Source organism: Podarcis melisellensis, assembly GCF_964234715.1.
Source record: "Podarcis melisellensis genome assembly, chromosome: 4".
NCBI classification, from domain to species: Eukaryota; Metazoa; Chordata; class Lepidosauria; order Squamata; family Lacertidae; genus Podarcis; species Podarcis melisellensis.
In genome coordinates, this window is record NC_138531.1 from 97,471,263 (window position 1) to 97,490,227 (window position 18,965).

General features: G+C 47.9%; 1 protein-coding gene across 1 annotated transcript in view; it reads left to right on the top strand.

Annotated features, from left to right (window-relative positions):
• Window positions 1–18,965, top strand: part of ARHGEF17 (Rho guanine nucleotide exchange factor 17) — a 174,287-nt gene that overhangs the window by 132,615 nt on the left and 22,707 nt on the right. Inside the window, exons 6-12 of the mRNA XM_081909509.1 lie at window positions 5,282–5,458; window positions 7,625–7,675; window positions 11,082–11,191; window positions 13,475–13,560; window positions 15,045–15,163; window positions 16,746–16,959; window positions 18,470–18,543. Coding sequence (XP_081765635.1) covers window positions 5,282–5,458; window positions 7,625–7,675; window positions 11,082–11,191; window positions 13,475–13,560; window positions 15,045–15,163; window positions 16,746–16,959; window positions 18,470–18,543 — 831 coding nt within the window. The remainder of the gene's footprint in view (window positions 1–5,281; window positions 5,459–7,624; window positions 7,676–11,081; window positions 11,192–13,474; window positions 13,561–15,044; window positions 15,164–16,745; window positions 16,960–18,469; window positions 18,544–18,965) is intronic.

The following is an 18,965-nucleotide window of genomic DNA, read 5'->3' on the forward strand; positions in this document are numbered from 1 at the left end:
TAGGATTGAACTTCTTGCAGTCCATGGGACTCTCAAGAGTCTCCTCCAGCACCATAATTCAAAAGCATCCATTCTTCAACCAACATCTAGACAAGTGTAAAAATGCATCAGGTGCGAACCAGCCTTTGCCAGGAGCCTTTTGCCATCAGCTCTCCCTCTTGGCGCAACTTAGCCCACAGGGTTGTTGTGAGGGGGGGTGTTAAATGAGATGGAGGGGAGAGCTACATACGCCACCTTGAGCTCCTTTGGAGGAAAAAGGTGGGCATAAATAAAATAAATAAAAGACATTTTCATCCCCTGCCATTGGAGATTGAAGCCCAGGACAATTTAGGCCCAAATTTGACACGCTGCAACTGAAGCTAGTGCCCTTTTGCTCCTTTTTCCTGGCGTGGCGGCACGTGATGGGAGGAGCTTCACTTGCAAAAGGCGTTAGAACACGACCGGTGAAAAAGAGCAGCTTGATAATAATAAATAATAATAATAAATTTTTATTTATACCCCGCCCTTCCCGGTTCAAAAGCCAGGCTCAGGGCGGCTAACAACAAATTTGAGACACTTTAAAATACTCAATTATAAAAGCAGCACAAAACACAGTACCAAAACATGAATAACAATAAAAGATCAATTAGATAATTAGATAGCTTGATGGGTTTCTGAACCCAGCTTTCTGATTTTGGAGGGCTGATCAACCTCTGCCTCCCTCCACCCCCCCCCCCCCAGGCCTGGATAGTCTCAGGTTTTGAATCTGGACCAGGTTAGTGCTTCCCTCAGTTATAGATCATTTTTGCAGGATATACTCATCCTAAATATATGGCTCGTCCCAGACATAACACTGTCCAAGGCTTTAGTGGAGCCGCCAGAAATGTGGGTCTTAGGAGACACTAGGCGGATTCCTACTCTATAAACATATGTGTACATGCTATATATTTATATCTGTGTATAAAAAGATAAGCTAAGAAACATTTGCCAGCAGTTTTTAAGAGGCTTGGTGGGAAATGTCTGAAGTTCTCGGCCGGTTTGCCTTTTGACACCTGCCCCCTACGCTTTTATCGGCAAAAGCTGCAATTGAGACATAGAGGGGGGAATTCTGTATGCAACGCACCATTTGCTTGTGGTGTTTGTTGTGATGGTATCCACTGGCTTAAAGGTAAAGGGTCCCCTTACCATTAGGTCCAGTTGTGGCCGACTCTGGGGTTGCGGCGCTCATCTCGCTTTATTGGCCAAGGGAGCTGGTGTTTGTCCACAGACAGCTTCCGGGTCATGTGGCCAGCAGGACTAAGCCACTTCTGGCAAACCAGAGCAGCGCACGGAAACGCCATTTACCTTCCCGCCGGAGCGGTTCCTATTTATCTACTTGCACTTTGATGTGCTTTTGAACTGCTAGGTTGGCAGGAGCAGGGACCGAGCAACGGGAGCTCACCCCATCATGGGGATTCGAACCGCCGACCTTCTGATCGGCAAGTCCTAGGCTCTGTGGTTTAACCCACAGCGCCACCCGCGTCCCTGGAGATAGGATAGCTGTCGTCAAATATCTCAAGGGCTGTCGCATGGAAGAGGGAGCGTGCTTGTTTTCTCCTGCTTGGGAAGGTAGGACTCGAACCCACGGCTTCAAGCTACAAAAAAGGAGATTCTAACATCGGGAACAACTTTCTGACAGAGCTGTTCGACAGTGGAACTGTCTCCCTTGGGAGGTGGTGAATTCTCCTTCCTTGGAGGTTTTTAAGCAGAGGTTGGATGGTCCTCTGTCATGGATGCTTTAGCTGAGATTCCTTGGACTAGATGACTTTGGGAGTCCCAGCTCTACAATTCTAGGATTTGGGTAAGCAGTCGATGGCCTTTCAAACTGTGGGTGGGCTATTGTTTTCGTTTGTTATTATGATACATATTAAGGCTGGGATAGCTCTGTTGGTAGAGCATGACACTCTCGTATCTCAGGGCCATGGGTTCGAAGTCCCACGTTGGGCAAAGACTTCCTGCCTTGCGTGGGGTCAGACTAGATGGACCTCAGGTTTCCCACCCGTGACTTGCCAGCAAATGTCACAACGTCCTGACATTTCCCTCCGAGCCTCCTCCGATTTTACAAACTGCCAGCAAATGTCAGAACCCGTGGAATTCCTGGAATCTGAAGCAGCGAGAGAAACCAATTCCCCAGGCAGGTTTCTAGGAAGCCGTGTTCCTGGGGGGGGGGGGTTCAGTTGGTAAGGAGGATGGGATGAATCACGTTTCCGGCCGGGAATGTTTGTTTAGCAAGAGACGGATCGGCGTATAGTCAGGCTGCATCAGAGAACTGAGGGAAGGCAGAGATCTTTTTGGCGGGTTCTCATGAACCATACGTCAGGGGACTTCCTAAAATGCCGACGGGGGGGGGGGCTATATCTGGAGAGGCTGGGGCACGCTTGGAATAATAATAATAAATTTTATTTATATCCCACCCTCCCCAGCCGAAGCCGGGCTCAGAGCGGCTAACAACAGTAAAATGATAAAACATTCTAAAATCATTTCATTATAAAATTAATTCCAGTCAGATTAACGGCAACCATTGGGCTAGAGTTCTGTGAGGATTGCCAAAGGAGGGGGTCTGGCTGTGCCTTGGCTAAAGGCCTGGTGGAACAGCTCTGTCTTGCAGGCCCTGTGGAAAGATGTCAAGTACCGCAGGACCCTGGTCTCTTGTGACAGAGCGTTCCACCAGATCGGGGCCACAGCCGAAAAAGCCCTGGCTCTGGTTGAGGCCAGCCTAACCTCTCTGTGGCCTGGGACCTCCAAAATGTTTTTGTTTGAAGACTGTAAGTTCCTCCGTGGGACATACCAGGAGAGGCGGTCCCGTAAGTACGAGGGTCCTAGGCCATATAGGGCTTTAAAGGTTAAAACCAGCACCTTAAACCTGATCCTGTACTCCGCTGGGAGCCAGTGCAGCTGGTATAGCACCGGGTGAATGTGATCCCGCAGCGAGGACCCCGTAAGGAGTCTCGCCGCGGCATTCTGCACCCGCTAGAGTTTCTGGGTCAGTCTCAAGGGCAGCCCCACGTAGAGCAAGTTACAATAATCCAGTCTGGAGGTGACCATCGCGTGGATCACAGTGGCGAGTTCAGGGCGAGAGAGGAAGGTGCCCCCAGAAGTCTGCCTGTCGGGCCATGTTGCCAACATCACAAATAACATTCGGCCTGCCCAAGTTCTGTCCGATGGGCCTTCGTTCCTCCCTGATTTATATCCCCATCTACTCCGTTGGCACTGAAAAACCACCAATTACTCGTGAGCTCCACTGCTCTGCACTTACCTCCAGCCCATTAACCAGCCAGTTTTATTTACTCTTCCCGTGATGGATAGCCCAAGAGGAAAAAGGCAGGCAGCGTTTTTTCCTGGCCTTGCCTTCATTCTTTGCTTCCAGGGAGCAGATCGGACGCCATTTCCCCCGGCCGGCACCATTGCACTCCAGGAACGGTGCGCGGGTTTTTCGGAATCGGATGGAAGGAAGGCCGCAGAGAGAGATGGATGTGCCCACAGAAATGCTAAAGACCTTAAGCATGGCTCGGTGACAGAGAATGAAGGAACGGATTTGGGATTCAATATACTTTCTTGGGCTCCATGATCACTGCAACTGGTGACAGCTTGCTTCTTGGGAGAAAAGCAATGACAAAGCTAGACAGCATCTTAAAAAGCAGAGACATCACCTTGCCAACAAAGGTCTGAATAGTTAAAGCTATGGTTTTCCCAGTAGTGATGTATGGAAGTGAGAGCTGGACCATCAAGAAGGCTGATCGCTGAAGAATGGATGCTTTTGAATTCTGGTATTGGAGGAGACTCTTGAGAGTCCCATGGACTGCAAGAAGATCAAACCAATCCATTCTTAAGGAAATCAGCCCTGAGTGCTCACTGGAAGGACAGATCCTGAAGCTGAGGCTCCAAGACTTTGGCCACCTCATGAGAAGAGAAGACTCCCTGGAAAAGACCCTGATGTTGGGAAAGATGGAGGGCGCAAGGAGAAGGGGACGACAGAGGACGAGATGGTTGGACAGTGTTCTCGAAGCTACGAACATGAGTCTGACCAAACTGCGGGAGGCAGTGGAAGACAGGAGTGCCTGGTGTGCTCTGGTCCAGGGGGTCACAAAGAGTCGGACACGACTAAACAACAACAAATATTCTGTTTGCTGTAGCCTGGATAAACCAGCCTTATTTTATCGATGGAAGCTGGGAAATTTGGGGAAGTTCAGGACTGATAACTGGGAAACTCGCTCCAACCAACTTAGATAGCTTTAAAGAAGGATGAGACTAATTCATGGAGGGAGGGAGGCAGTGGAAGACAGGAGTTCCTGGCGTGCTCTGGTCCAGGGGGCCACGAAGAGTCGGCCACAACTAAACAACAACAACAACATGCATTTGCAGATCTACCTGCGTCACACTTTCCAGCACCGATGGGCAAATCAAAACCCAGGATCCTTTCGCAAGTTGCACTCCTTCAGATTCTGCAGTGCGGTTCTCCTGCCAAAAAGCATTTGCATAAAGGTGTTTAGTCCAGGGTCAAATGAGCTTTTAAATGCATATATATCTGTGAAACTAGCCTGCCCAAATTCATTACATTTGGGGAAATCGCTCTGCAAAAACGTGGGTGAGGCTAAAGTGCATAGAAAAATGTAAGTTTGGAGAAATTGGCGGCAAAACGCTGATGAGTTCATAAGGACCTATTTCTTTTAATTGATTTATTACCATCTATGGAGGTCGTAAGGACTTGGGGGAGGGAAGGAATCACAAACTAATGAGCTAATGTGGAGCAAATTTGTCATTTTGGCCCAGGGAGGTTCTGCAATATATATATATATCTCCATTTCCTGCTCTAAAGACCTACACTGGCTCCCAGCACGTTTCCGAGCACAATTCAAAGAGTTGGTGCTGACCTTTAAAGCCCTAAACGGCCTCGGTCCAGTATACCTGAAGGAGCATCTCCACCCGCATCATTCAGCCTGAGGTCCAGCGCTGAGGGCCTTCTGACGGTTCCCTCGCTGCGAGAAGCCAAGTTACAGGGAACCAGGCAGAGGGCCTTCTTGGTAGTGGCGCCCGCCTTGTGGAACGCCCTCCCACCAGATGTCAAAGAGAAAAGCAACTACCAGACTTTTAGAAGACATCTGAAGGCAGCCCTGTTTAGGGAAGCTTTGAATGTTTAATAGGTTATTGTATTTTAGTGTTTTGTTGGAAGCCGCCCAGAGTGGCTGGGGAAACCCAGCCAGATGGGCGGGGTATAAATAATAAATTATTATAATATAATTCCCGCTGTGCTTTCTCCCACCAGGACCTTCTCAAGCACACGCCCGAAGCCCACCCTGACCACCCGTTCCTGATGGAAGCTCAGAGGAGCATCAAACAGGTGGCTGAGAGGATCAACAAAGGCATGAGGAGCGCCGAAGAGGTGGAACGGAACGCCAGGATAGTGCAGGAGATTGAGTCGCATATAGAAGGAATGGAGGATGTAAGATTTGCCAAGATGCTTTCTTGAATGTGTACTGTTTTTAGGGGGAGGAGTAGGGGGTAGGGATATGTCTATGTACACATAGGGCAGGGGGGCTTCTCTGCTGAGGACCACATCACCCAGACGTCAGGGGTCGGGTTCCAGTAGCGCGCCAGTCTTATTACACAAAATCAAACAGGCACGTGGAAACAGGTCTGTGTGTTTAATTCTTAGTAACTCCACTCAGATTTCACATTTTTTCTCCCTTTTTTATTGTTGAGGTTTGTAAGCAAGGCTTTCCCAACACTCTTTACCTATCCTAATTGCGCCCCCCACAAATGTCCTGGGAAAAAGAGGACACTCGCGAGAGAACAGGGAGGCCGTTTTGGGTTCCGTGATCTTGCCAACATCTTGCCTTGAAAAAGCGTTTTCCCTACCCAAAAAAGGGTGCCGAGGGGGCTGCAATTTTGTGCGGTACCCCAAAACACGCATGCGAGCGTGTCCCTGAAAAATGTGCATCTTTTGGGTACTGTGATTTCGCATGGATCCATAGCTGTCAACTTTTCTCGTTTCTTGCAAGGAATCCTATTCGGAATAAGGGAATTTCCCTTAAAAAAAGGGGAAAACGTTGACAGCTATGCATGGATCACATGACTCATGAAGGAGTGCAGGCAGGAAGATGCACACCCCATTTGGGGGATTTGAGGTGTTGGAGGGAATGCAGTTGTATGAAAAGCACTGGACAACCCCAGCCTAAGAATGCCTGTAAGGCTGAACAGAAAGCCTTTGCGCTGGTCCCGAGGGTTAACCACATGGCCAGGTCCAGTCCGAGGTCAAGGGTGCGGTATGGAGGCTGTCCGTCAAAGCTGATGCTGGGTCCAAGGCACGGAGTCTGGCAAGGTCAGGAACTCTGGCAGAAGAGCAGGACAGGCTTCAGGCAGGAACAGGCTACCAACAATGTTGCTCCCACAACCTGGGACTGGGGCTGGCTGGCTTTTATCTGCCCCAAGGCATTGGGTGGCCCCGATCCTCAGGTGACTCACCTCTCCTGGCCTGGAGGCGAGCACTCCTCCTGCGGGAACTTAGTTCCCTCCACCTCTCTGCCCTGAGCCTCTGCAACTCAGGAGAGGCTGGAGGGTTACCGGACCCAGAGGCAACCTCACCTTCCTCTGACAGGGCTGAGAGTGGAGCACCTGCAGGCAATGGGTCCTCCATCACCTCAGGAGCCAGAGCAGACTCACCTGGTGCCTGCACCTGAGGATCCAGCACAGGTGAGGACCCTTCAGGCTCAAGCCCCAGCCCCAGCTCAGCTGGTTCTGGAGGCGGGGACTCCTGTGCAGGCTGGGATTCCTCAGGTTCTGCCTCCGAGTCCGAATCCCAGGCCATCACAGCCTTACTTTAAAGGCTTTAAAAGCTATAAAAAGCCTCAAACTTCAAAATGCAATTGCACCCCCCCCCCAAAAAAAATTCCACGTATGCAGTTGCAAAGTTCGTTGCCCACAGTTCTCTGCCCATAGACTGCCTCACCAGAGTGGTGCATGCTCTGGTTATCTCCCGCTTGGACTACTGCAATGCACTCTATGTGGGGCTACCTTTGAAGGTGACCTGGAAACTACAGCTAATCCAGAATGCGGCAGCTAGACTGGTGACTGGGAGCGGCCGACGAGACGACATAACACAGTCTTAAAAGACTTACATTGGCTCCCAGTACGTTTCCAGGCACAATTCAAAGTGTTGGTGCTGACCTTGAAAGCCCTAAACGGCCTCAGCGTCTCCACCCCCATCGTTCAGCCCAGACACGGAGGTCCAGCTCTGAGGGCCTTCTGGCAGTTCCCTCATTCCGAGAAGTGAGGTTACAGGAACCAGGCAGAGGGCCTTCTCGGTGGTGGCGCCCGCCCTGTGTAACGCCCTCCCATCAGATGTCAAGGAAATAAACAACTATCTGACTTTTAGAAGACATCTGAAGGCAGTCCTGTTTAGGGAAGTTTTTAACGTTTGATGTTTTATCGTGTTTTTAGTATTCTTTTGGGAGCTGCCCAGAGTGGCTGGGGAAACCCAGCCAGATGGGTGGGGTATAAATAATAAATAATAATTATTATTATCTTGCTTCACCACACTGTCGCGATTGAGAAGTTGGTGGCCCTTGGCGACAACCCTAAATTGCTCCGATTCCTTGTGTCTCCCCAGCTTCAGGCTCCGCTGAGGAGATTCTTGCGCCAGGAGATGTTAGTGGAAGTGGTAAGAGAACCCTCCGTAATCTGTCTTATTTTGCAAGTCGTAGTCAGCTTTTTAAATGAATGTTGCATATTTTTCCTCGCTTTGTTTGTCTACGCAAACGGTCTTTGTGAGCTGAACAGCCCCGGGTACAATGCAGAATCAGAACCCTAGCTTTCTCACTCCCTCACCAAAAGCAATTTTTAAAAATATTTTTTTAAAAAACCGATCCTAATGACTGTTGGAAGTGTAAACATGTAGATCAGGCATGCCCACAGTCGATTTTGGGAGCCCGCTAATCTGGCCCCTGTGGCAGTTTATTTCCTGGGGTAAAATCCTAAAAAAAGCTCAATAACTTTGGTCGGCCCTCACGCATGTTCACTTCATCAAATCTGGCCCTCTTTGAAAAAAGTTTAGACACCCCTGATAGATGGTTCTTTCATATGTGGTGGACTTGCAAGAAAGCGAGGGAATTTTGGGAAATGATATATGATGAGATAAAAAAGATGTTTAAATAGATTATACTTTTAAAAAAAGGAAAAAAGAAAAACTGAAATTTTTCTTCTAGAGATTATAGGTACAGAAGTTCCAAAAAGATGGCTAAGTTGTTCATGTATGTAACTACAGCAGTGAGGATCTGTTACGCACAAAAATGCTGAATCAGTTAAAATAAGAGAACTTGATGATTGCTTTATGGAAGAATGGAAGGCTTTTTTCAAACTATTTAAAGAAATACTAGGGTAGGATGAATTCGTGATTAGGATTTGAACCAGGAGCAGCAGAAGGAATTAGAGATTATTGTATTAATGTTATGATATAATAGAGGGAAGATAGGGTACAGCAAAGTATTCTGTCAACGAGACAGAAGAAAAATCTATTATGTATTGGAATGCTTATGTGAAATTTCTGGAAATTTAATAAGATATATCTAAATATAAAAAGGTAAAGGTACCCCTGACCAGTCGCGGATGACTCTGGTGTTGCACACTCATCTCGCTTTATTGGCCGAGGGAGCCGGCATACAGCTTCCGGGTCATGTGGTCAGCATGACTAAGCCGCTTGTGGTGAACCAGATCAGCGCACAGAAACGCCGTTTACCTTCCCGCTGGAGTGGTACCTATTTATCTACTTGCACTTTGACGTACTTTCGAACTGCTAGGTTGGCAGGAGCAGGGACCAAGCAACGGGAGCTCACCCCGTTGCGGGGATTCGAACCGCCAACCTTCCGATCGGCAAGCCCTAGGCTCTGTGGTTTAGACCACAGTGCCACTTGCATCCCTATATCTAAATATAAAAACAGAGGTTCTCAGGAAACCGAATTCTTTATCTCGTATCTCAGTCTCCAGCTTGTTCCCCCCATCCTTGTGCTTTTGCAGAATTTAGGCTGTAAACGCAGTACCTATATTTTAGCTGCCTTGGGGCTCCCCAAGACTTTTGGGGTTTGCTTTTTAGACAGAAGCAACCTCCCTCCTTTCTCCCCACACCACAGAACATTTCCCCCGGCTCCCAGTGCTGTGAGGGGGAGATAACAATCAAAATTCCCCCAGCCGAGCGTGTGGTACCCTGCGTTGCCATGTCAACCCCGGGAGCAGGGAATCCAAATAAACAGGCCCCCTTCTGCACAAAAGGCCTTGCAGATCATGTCGGATGGCAGCGTGGCCGCGAAGAGCCAGTCGTGTCTGCCTCCGCCCCAGCCTCGCGACTCACCCAGCCTCCTGACACCTTATAACTAAATTTGAGGGGGTTGTTCAGCCATTATCTGCGTATGGAACACATCCAGTCAGAAAAATGCAAAAAGGAAGAATTGCGTTCCCTCGGCAAGCCGGCCCAAGCTGCCTTTTTATATGGCGAAGCTGCAGTTCGGGGAGAGGGTAGTAAAATCTCTATTAATTAGGGATGAATTAAATCCAAAACGATGGGGAGAGCTGCGGTGTTTTAGTGCGCCATACCTTAGCGAGGCCCACGCAGATTTTGGGTGGAATTAAAAGTGTGCATAGTTTTATTTCTCTGTTCCCTGCGGTGGTTGGGGTTAGGTTTATTATGCAACCGAGTAACGAACTGCCGCTGCCTCTCGGACGGCCGGGAATCAAATTAAATATTGTGCAATGAGGCCGTGTTGGGGTCTCCCCGCTGGATTTGGGGGGTGACAGTTAGTTCGGGGCAGAAGGGGGAGGCATGTCTTATCTCCCCTGCCTCCATCACCACACAGCTGCTTTCCTGGTAAGAGTTGCCAGGGGCCATTGTTTTGTTGCCACTTCTCTCCCTGCTGACCTAATAATAATGATAATTGTTAGGTACTGAAGTTCTCACCCTGGGCCAGCAGGGGGATACTGTAGATAGTTATGCAAATGAAGGATCAAAAGTGACGTTCAGTGATTGGATAGTTTGTAGGCAAATGAAGGATCGAAAGTGACGTTCAGTGATTGGATAGTTTTAGAATGTTGTTACAGTAACGTGGTACTGGAGCTCTATATAAGCAGACTGACTGAACCCTTCAGTTCAGTTCTGTTCTGGCCTCTGAATAAACAAGAGCTGTTTGAAGAATCGCTGTGTCGTCCGATATGTTCACCCACAACTTAATAATAATAATAATAATAATAATAATAATAATAATAATAATAGCAGCAGCAGCAGCATACTGCTTTTCAGCCAAAGATCTCAGGGCAGTTTGCAGCATAAAAAATGCAAGATATAAGCACGAAATACACAATAAAAACAAGAGCAAAAGCGAAACACATCCAGTCACCCCCTTCCCACAAACGACAATTGCTGTGATCGCATAGAATATCCAGGAGCAGCAAACCGAAGGGGAAGGCTCAGATACGGAATATTCACAAAGAGCACCTTTTCCTGCGATGCAAGTAAAATGGCGGCTTTGCCACGGGAGAAAGTAACATGGGAGCATAAGGGAAGGAGAGGCAGTACCCTGTTTTTTGTTTCATTTTCATAAAGTTTACACGCCCTTGATTGCAAAAGAAAGAAAAAACCCTCCTCAAAGCGGTTTACAATGAAATTTAGGGATGCGGGTGGCGCTGTGGACGAAACCACTGAGCCTGTTGGGCTTGCTGATCGGAAGGTTGGTGGTTCAAATCCCCGCGACGTTGCTCTGCCCCAGCTCCTGCCATCGTAGCAGTTCGAAAGCACACCAGTGCAAGTAGATAAATAGGTACCACTGCAGCGGGAAGGTAAATGGTGTTTCCGTGTGCTCTGGGCCTGGGACCTCTAAACTATGGTTTTCATGGACCTTAAAGTCCTCTGTGGGGCATACCAGGAGAGGTAGTCCTGTAAAAACGAGGGCCCGAAGCCACTTAATAAATGCAGGGCTCTTTCGCCCAATGTGGGACTCGAATGCGCGAGCCTGAGATTATAAGAGCCTCTTGCTCGACCAACTGAGCTGTCCCAGCCTGACCTCTCCTGTGTCTCGTTGCAGAAGGCCGTGGGCGGGAAGAAGGACCGCTCGCTTTTCCTCTTCACGGACCTGCTCGTCTGCACCACCCTCAAACGCAAGTCCGGGTCCTTGCGACGAAGCTCCATGAGCCTGTAAGTGACCGACCCCCAAAGCCCACCGGATGTTGCCGTGTGATTGACGGCTCATGGGACATGTCTGCGATGGACTGGGGGGGTAGACCAGCTGGGGAACCCCCAAGGGAAGAAGGCTCAGAGCCCGGGGATTAGTGGTGGGACGATGATGAGTGGGGTCAGAGGGAGAAGACCAGGAAGAGGAGGCGTCGGAAGATGGAGAGGGAACAGGGCTTAGTGAGCGGGGAGAGTCTGTGGCAGAGAGGCGGCCAGAATTAGAGGCAGAAGCGGGAGCGGAGGAAAGCCAAGAGTTTTCTTCTGATGAGGAGTCACGGGTGTCTGTGGAAATGTTCAGGGAGGCAGGAGAGGATATATTGTTTATCAATATCCTTCCTAACTTGTGTTAGCAAATCCCTTTACTTAGCAGAGTTTACATTCCCCTTTTAACGTACAGTCATACGTGGTGGGATTATCCGTTAGTTAATGAATTTTGGAAACAGATTGGTATAGAAATAGAATTGTGGGTAGGAAGGTGGGAATATCTAAATTAATGGTTCTTATTCGTCTGAGTAGCACCGAGTTAAAAACAAAATAGGAATGTAAATGGGTAAAATTGATGGTAACTGCAGGCAAACAGGTTATAGCGAGTAACTGGAAAAAATGCAGAAGAGCTAGGGGTGAACCAATGGAGGAAAGAACTGAATAATATTATAATTTTAGACTATCTAATTGTGAAGATACACAAAATGAAAGGGTTTAAGGACAGTGAGAAAGAGGAGGAGGATTGGTTTGAGAAGATATGGAATTATTTGGGTAGGTTTGAACAATTTGGGGCAATTAAAATGTTAAAAGTTAAATAAACCTTGTGGATGGAGGAGTGTTAACATATATAAAATTGTACATTTGGTTGATTTGAACCATGATCTGCTTTTCGCCCCTGGGCAATTCGGCTCCAGGGATCACACATTCGCTCCATAAGACATACAGACATTTCCCCTTACTTTTTAGGTAGAAAAAAGTGTGTCTTATGGAGCGAAAAATACGGTAATTGCAAAGGACAGGCATCTTATCAGAGGCCAGACTGTTTCTCGGCTCCCACGGGGACCATTTCTGTCCATAAGGCACGGGCCAAACCACACCCACCTGCCCCACACCTGATGTCAGGGGTGGGTTAGCCAGAGATGTGGCTGCCAATGAGTAACCACTGTGGCATAACCGGGGGTGCCTGGCAGCCCCACGGCAGCTGGGATAAATTAATAAATTAGCATGGAGTTCTCCATTGGGAATTCTGTCGCATGGTCGGTGCTGAGTTCGAGTCCTGCTTTCAGCAGGGGTTGGCTGTTCTTCGGAGTTCCCCGTCGGGAACTTCAGGATCCAGCTCAACAGCTGGCAAAGGCCCCACCCCTAGTATAGAATTGCGCACATCTGAAATGCAGCAAAAATAAAAATAATAAAAAATAGGGTCCATCTCAGCCATAGCTGTCAACTTACAGATTTGAAAATAAGGGACCAGCAGCCTTGAAAATAAGGGATCAGCAGCCAAAATAAGGGATTTTCTTAGCTTATGCACATCGGGCCTGCCGTCGTCCTGGCGCGAGGAGTTCCATCGGCCCTTTCCCGCCCGAGAGAGAGGGAGGGAGGAAGAGAGACTCGCCCACGAGCCTGGCATGAGGCGGTTGCGGCGCCACGGTGGCTGCTGAAGCACCACCCTTCTGCGTCCCTCCCCGTCCCCTCCTCTTCCTCTTCCCTCAGGCCGCCTCCTCAGCCGCCTCCGGCTTCCCCTGGCAGCGCGGCGGAAGTCTCACAAGAGAGGGGCTGCCTGCCCGCCCGCTGCCGCCCGTCTCCTCACGATGCACCCCTGAGGGGGAAAAGGGAGAGATGGAGAGGCGGCAGCTCATGCACGCACTCTCTCGCGCAGCGGAGGACCCCGAGCCGCTGCTTCCCTCCCGAGCCGGGCGAGCATGAAACCCGGGAAATTTAAGGGACATCATCAATCCGGGACAGCAGCGGGAAACAGCGTTGGGATAAGGGAGTTTCCCGCCAAATAAGGGACGGTTGACAGCTATGATCTCAGCCAAGAATGCACAACTGGTATATCAGAGGCATCTCAGAAATCTAGGTTTTGCGCAGAAGTTAGAAAATTGGCTAGGCCCTGCCCACAGGCTTAGCATCTTGATCAAGGGAAGAAAGAAGACTTGAGATCTAAATGGAAGGTCTTCACCTCAAAAATAGGCCAACAAAGCCACTTAGTGGTTGCAGTCAGTACTGCTCCCGTTCTTAGTGTTACGTGATTTTTCTTTGCAGTTACACAGCAGCCAGTGTGATCGACACAGCCAGCAAGTACAAATTGCTCTGGAAATTTCCGCTGGAAGACCTGGACATTGTGAAAGGTCTGTTGCCGTCGGTGTTGTTCCCTTTCAGAATGCATAAACATCTCTGCGTCCAGAGGATACCCAAGCGTTGTTCAGAAACAGGAATCTATAAAACCCAATGCAGACAATAAAACAGTATTGAAATGTATGAACCTACAGGGATTTAAAGCTGCAGAAATAAAATTAATATGTTTTGGGGGGAGGCTTAAGAGGAAACCTTGAATGTAGCTCAGTGGCTTTGGCAGCTGGTGGAACATTTTGAACAGTGGTACCTCGGTTTTCGAACGTCTCTGTTGACAAATGTTTCGGTTTTTGGATGCCGTAAACCTGGAAGTTAATACTTTGGTTTTTGAACACTTTTCAGAAGTAGGACATGCCATGCATTTCAATACAGTGGTACCTCTGGTTACATATGCTTCAGGTTACCGATGCTTCAGGTTACAGACTCCGCTAACCCAGAAATAGTGCTTCAGGTTAAGAACTTTGCTTCAGAATGAGAACAGAAATCGTGCTCCGGTGGCGCAGCAGCAGGAGGAGGCCCCATTAGCTAAAGTGGTGCTTCAGATTAAGAACAGTTTCAGGCTAAGTACGGACCTCCAGAACGAATTAAGTACTTAACCTGAGGTACCACTGTACGCAGTTTTCCGTATTGAGGCTTTCGTATTGAGTTTTCGGTTTCCGAACATCTCGGAACTCGGACGGTCTTCCGGAAAGGATTACGTTCGAAAACTGGGGGACGCAGCAGAGTTTTGCACAAGTTGTGGCTTCTATATCAAGTTGTTGCCATGCCGTGTGGCTCATGATCGTCATTCGAGAACGGCAACCACAACCTTTAGAAACACACAGTTTGCTTGCCATCACCTCATGCCCACTTTAAATTGGGGTTCGTCAATTTAAAGTGAAGGGTATCCCTAGCATAACTGGTGCAAGGAATACAGAAATGCAAGGAGTATCGCCGCTGGTCTTTCAGGTGGCCTAACCGCTTGCCTCTTAAACACCGCATTTTTAAAACTCCAAATGGTACTACAGTGGTGCCTCGCAAGACGAAATTAATCCGTTCCGTGAGGCTCTTCATATAGCGGTTTTTTCGTCTTGCGAAGCAAACCCATTGACAGCTTAGCGGATTAGCGCTACAGCTGTCAAGCAGCTTCCAGCGATCAGCTGTTAAGCGTCTTATCAGCGGAACAGCTGATAAGCGGCTTAGCAGCTTAAGAAAAGGGCGAAAAAAACCCGCGGGGGGATGCAAGATTTTTTTCGTCTTGCGAAGCAACCCCATAGGGGAATTCGTTTTGCGAAGCGCCTCCAAAACGGAAAACCCTTTCGTCTAGCGGGTTTTCCGTCTTGCGAGGCGTTCGTCTTGCGGGGCACCACTGTATATAAAGTCGGTGTTTCGTGTTATGTCAGAACAAGCCGTAGATACTGAGAAATGCAGCTGGCTTAGATCTCCAGCCTCCTTGCCTGAGACAAACGTGGTGTGATGTGTGATTTCTGTCCGACTCCAGGGGCTTCTCAATCGCCCAATCGCGAGAGCATCCAGAAGGCCATCTCCCGCCTGGATGAAGACCTCAGCACCCTTGGCCAAGTTAGCAAGCTTTCAGAGACCCTCAGCTTCCCCCATCAGGTGAGAACCATCGAGGTTTTGTAAAATTAAAACAGGCCTTTTGTAAAATTAATAATAATAAAATTTTATTTATATCCCGCCCTCCCCAGCCAAAGCCAGGCTCAGAGTCGCTAACAACAGTAAAAATAGCACAGCTTACATAAAATCACAATCAATTAATTGAAATGCATTCTAAAATCAATTCAAAATCAAATTAATGGCAACCATTGGGCTAGAGTTCTGTGAGGTTTACCGAAGGAGGGGGTCAGACTGTGCCTTAGCCAAGGGCCTGGTGGAACAGCTCCGTCTTGCAGGCCCTGCGGAAAGATGTCAAGTCCCGCAGGGTCCTAGTCTCTTGTGACAGAGCATTCCACCAGATCGGGGCCACGGCCGAAAAAGCCCTGGCTCTGGTTGAGGCCAGCCTAACCTCTCTGTGGCCTGGGACCTCCAAAATGTTTTTATTTGAAGACCGTAAGGTCCTCCATGGGACATACCAGGAGAGGGTGCTAGGCCATTTTTAGTTCCAATTATCTCTAACAAGACCATAAAAATTGCTTCCATTTCTATACATACATACATACATACATACACACACACACACACACACACACACACACACACATATATATATATACTGTGTGTGTGTGTGTGTTATTTTTATTAAATTTTCTGTTTCATAATTGAAAATATTCATTTAAACAACCTTAAAAATATCAATGACTTCTTCTCTTTCCATGGTTCATTTTTCATATCACAAATCCCTGCATATTTTACATAAACTATACCATTCAGTATTCCATTGTTGTTGTTGTTGTTTAGTCGTTTAGTCTTCATGACCCCATGGACCAGAGCACGCCAGGCACTCCTGTCTTCCACTGCCTCCCGCAGTATTCCAGTATTCCATTATTACATCCATCAAAACTTATTTACGCTGTTGAATTTATCTTAATGCTGCCCACGTTTTCAGGTGTACATGATTTCCCCCCCCCCATATAGTCAATAAACGTTTTTCTAATCTTCTCTAAATGTATGTTCTTCTTCTCTTATTCTATATGTTAAGTCTGCAAGCTGCGCATATTCTGTCAACTTAAGTGGCCGTTCTTCTTTGGTTGGGACCTCGCTCGTTTTCCATTTGGGGGCTATCGAAACATGGGCCACAGTAGTGGCATACACAAATAATGGTTGATTATGTGTGCCATTTAAAGATTAAAATATACCAACTCTAAAAGTCGCAAACCAAAAAGGCAGCAGCATTTAAACCTCCACAAATGCTTTCCAGAAAGAAAGAATAACTTAGCACCCTTCTAAAACCGGGAAGATTTTAGTCAGCTCACCCTGGGGAGAGAATTCCACATCTGTGGTGCCTTCACCAAAAAGGCCCTGTCCTTGATGCCTTCCAGTTGGGTCACCTCTAAATGTGGAGTTTGGAAATCAAACCTCTGATACCAACCCAGTCGATAAGGGCTAAAGGTTGCCCTTACAGTCTTGTGGGCTGTTGCGACTGCATAAGATAGACTAGAAACTTGCAGCCGCAGAGTTTTATTCCACAGAGTCCATGGTGTTCTCCCAGCTAATGCCGGCATTTGTGTTTGCTCACTCTCAGAGCCTAGACGATGTCATCAAGGACCTGATGGCCGCCATCCACCGCGAGTTGGCTGAGAAGCAGTCGCTTTCCTTCACTCAGTCTTTCCCACCCAACAAAATGGAACTCACGGCAACCAAGGCGGACGGCACGGAGTCCTACATCTTCGAGTTCCCCAACCCAGACGCGCGCCATAGCTTTGAGCAAGCCTTTGAGGACACCAAGAAGAAACTAGGTCCTTGTCTTGAGTGTTTTGGGGTTTTGTTTTGGATACTGTAGGTTTTTTTTATAACCGGTTTAATGTTTTGGGGTAGGGAGTGCTTTGTAAGGCGCCATAATAATAATAATAATAATAATAATAATAATAATAATAATAATTTATTATTTGTACCCCGCCCATCTGGCTGGGTTTCCCCAGCCACTCTGGGTGGCTTCCACAAATACCAAAAATACACTAATATGTCATACATTAAAAACTTCCCTGAACAGGGCTGCCTTAAGATGTCTTCTGAATGTCAAGTAGTTGTTTATCTCTTTATGTGATGGGAGGGTGTTCTACAGGGCGGGCGCCACCACCGAGAAGGCCCTCTGCCTGGTTCTCTGTAGCTTTGCTTCTCACAATGAGGGAACCGCCAGAAGGCCCTCAGCACTGGAACGATGGGGGTGGAGACGCTCCTTCAGGTATACTGGGCCGAGAACTCTTGTTACTTTATTAACTGCACACATTTATTATTAACTGCACACATAATGCAGTTAATAAAGCTCATAATGTTTGGCCTCAGTTTGCAAAGAGCACTTCTCGGACCTACTCAATGGCCCGTCCCTGCACATAGAAAACTAGCGTGTCAGTATGAAGCTGAAGTCTGTCTCCCTGGCATGCTAGTTTTCTGTGTTTGTTGATTTATATTTGGGCGGGGGGGGGGCAATCCGGTCACTTGAATGCAGTCTGAACTGATAGAGCCTCTGCACAAGTTACCGTATTGTTCGCTCTATAAGACGCACCAGACCATAAGACGCACCTAGTTTTTGGAGGAGGAAAACAAGGAAAAAAATATTCTGAATCCCAGAAGCCAGAACAGCAAGAGGGATCGCTGTGCAGTGAAAGCATCAATCCCTCTTGCTGTTCTGGCTTCTGGGATAGCTGCGCAGCCTGCATTCGCTCCATAAGACGCTCAGACAATTCCCCTTACTTTTTAGGAGGGAAAAAGTGAGTCTTATAGAGCGAAAAATACGGTATCTTCCTCATCTGCCTCTTTAGGCCTTTAGAAGTATCTCTGAAGAGAGAGGTTAGCCAAAAAATGTGCTATTGTTCTCCTCTCTCAACCAAGAGTTCAACCCAAGACATACTCTGTCTTGCCTCTTCCTCTATATGGAGGGGCTGATCTGGAACATAAATAGTTGTGGGGGGGTTTCCCCCCTAACACTCCCCCTCTCTGTAGGTGCTCCTGCAGCACTGATGAACAAGCTGCAAGTTTTTATCCCCAGTCAAATTGACCGCTTGCTTCCACCTCAGGAACAGCACTTTTTGCAAACTGCTTCTAACAAATAGCATTGGCAGCTGAAATGTTTTCGAACATGCTGTCTGTGGAGTCTTAGCAGCGAGAACCGGGGAACGGTCAGATTTTAGAAGCGGGGTAGGTAGATTCAAGACGGCTGTTCATTATCGTGACTCCACAGAGCTGCAGCGGATTACGCCGCAAATCGGACCGTGCTACAAGTTTGTTTGTTTTCCTTTTCGTAACCAGCTTCCTACAAAAACTGCCTGGACCCTGAGTTCCTGAAAGCGATTCCCATAATGAAAACAAGGAGTGGAATGCAGGTAGGTCCGAGCTATGCAAACCAAATTCACACAGTTCACCTGTTGTTTGTTGCTACCGTTTCCATATTAACTGTCTGAAACCATAGTTCAACTGATTGTTTAGAAAACACAAACCCTCAGTGCGCCTTAGTGCAGCTCATTTAAATCTACTGCACTTTGAATGAAGACCTTTGCCACCAATGAGTCGAAAGCACCTCTACCTAAAATCTTAAGAGTTGGCTTGCCGGAGCTGGTTGTTAAAGGCTTAAGCTCTGAGCTGCACTTCAGTTTCAGGCTTTAATGGTCCTCTTTGTAAGCAAAAAAGGGATGCAGGTGGCGCTGTGGGTTAAACCACTGAGCCTAGGACTTGCCGATCAGAAGGTTGGCGGTTCGAATCCCCGCGACAGGGTGAGCTCCCGTTGCTCGGTCCCTGCTCCTGCCAA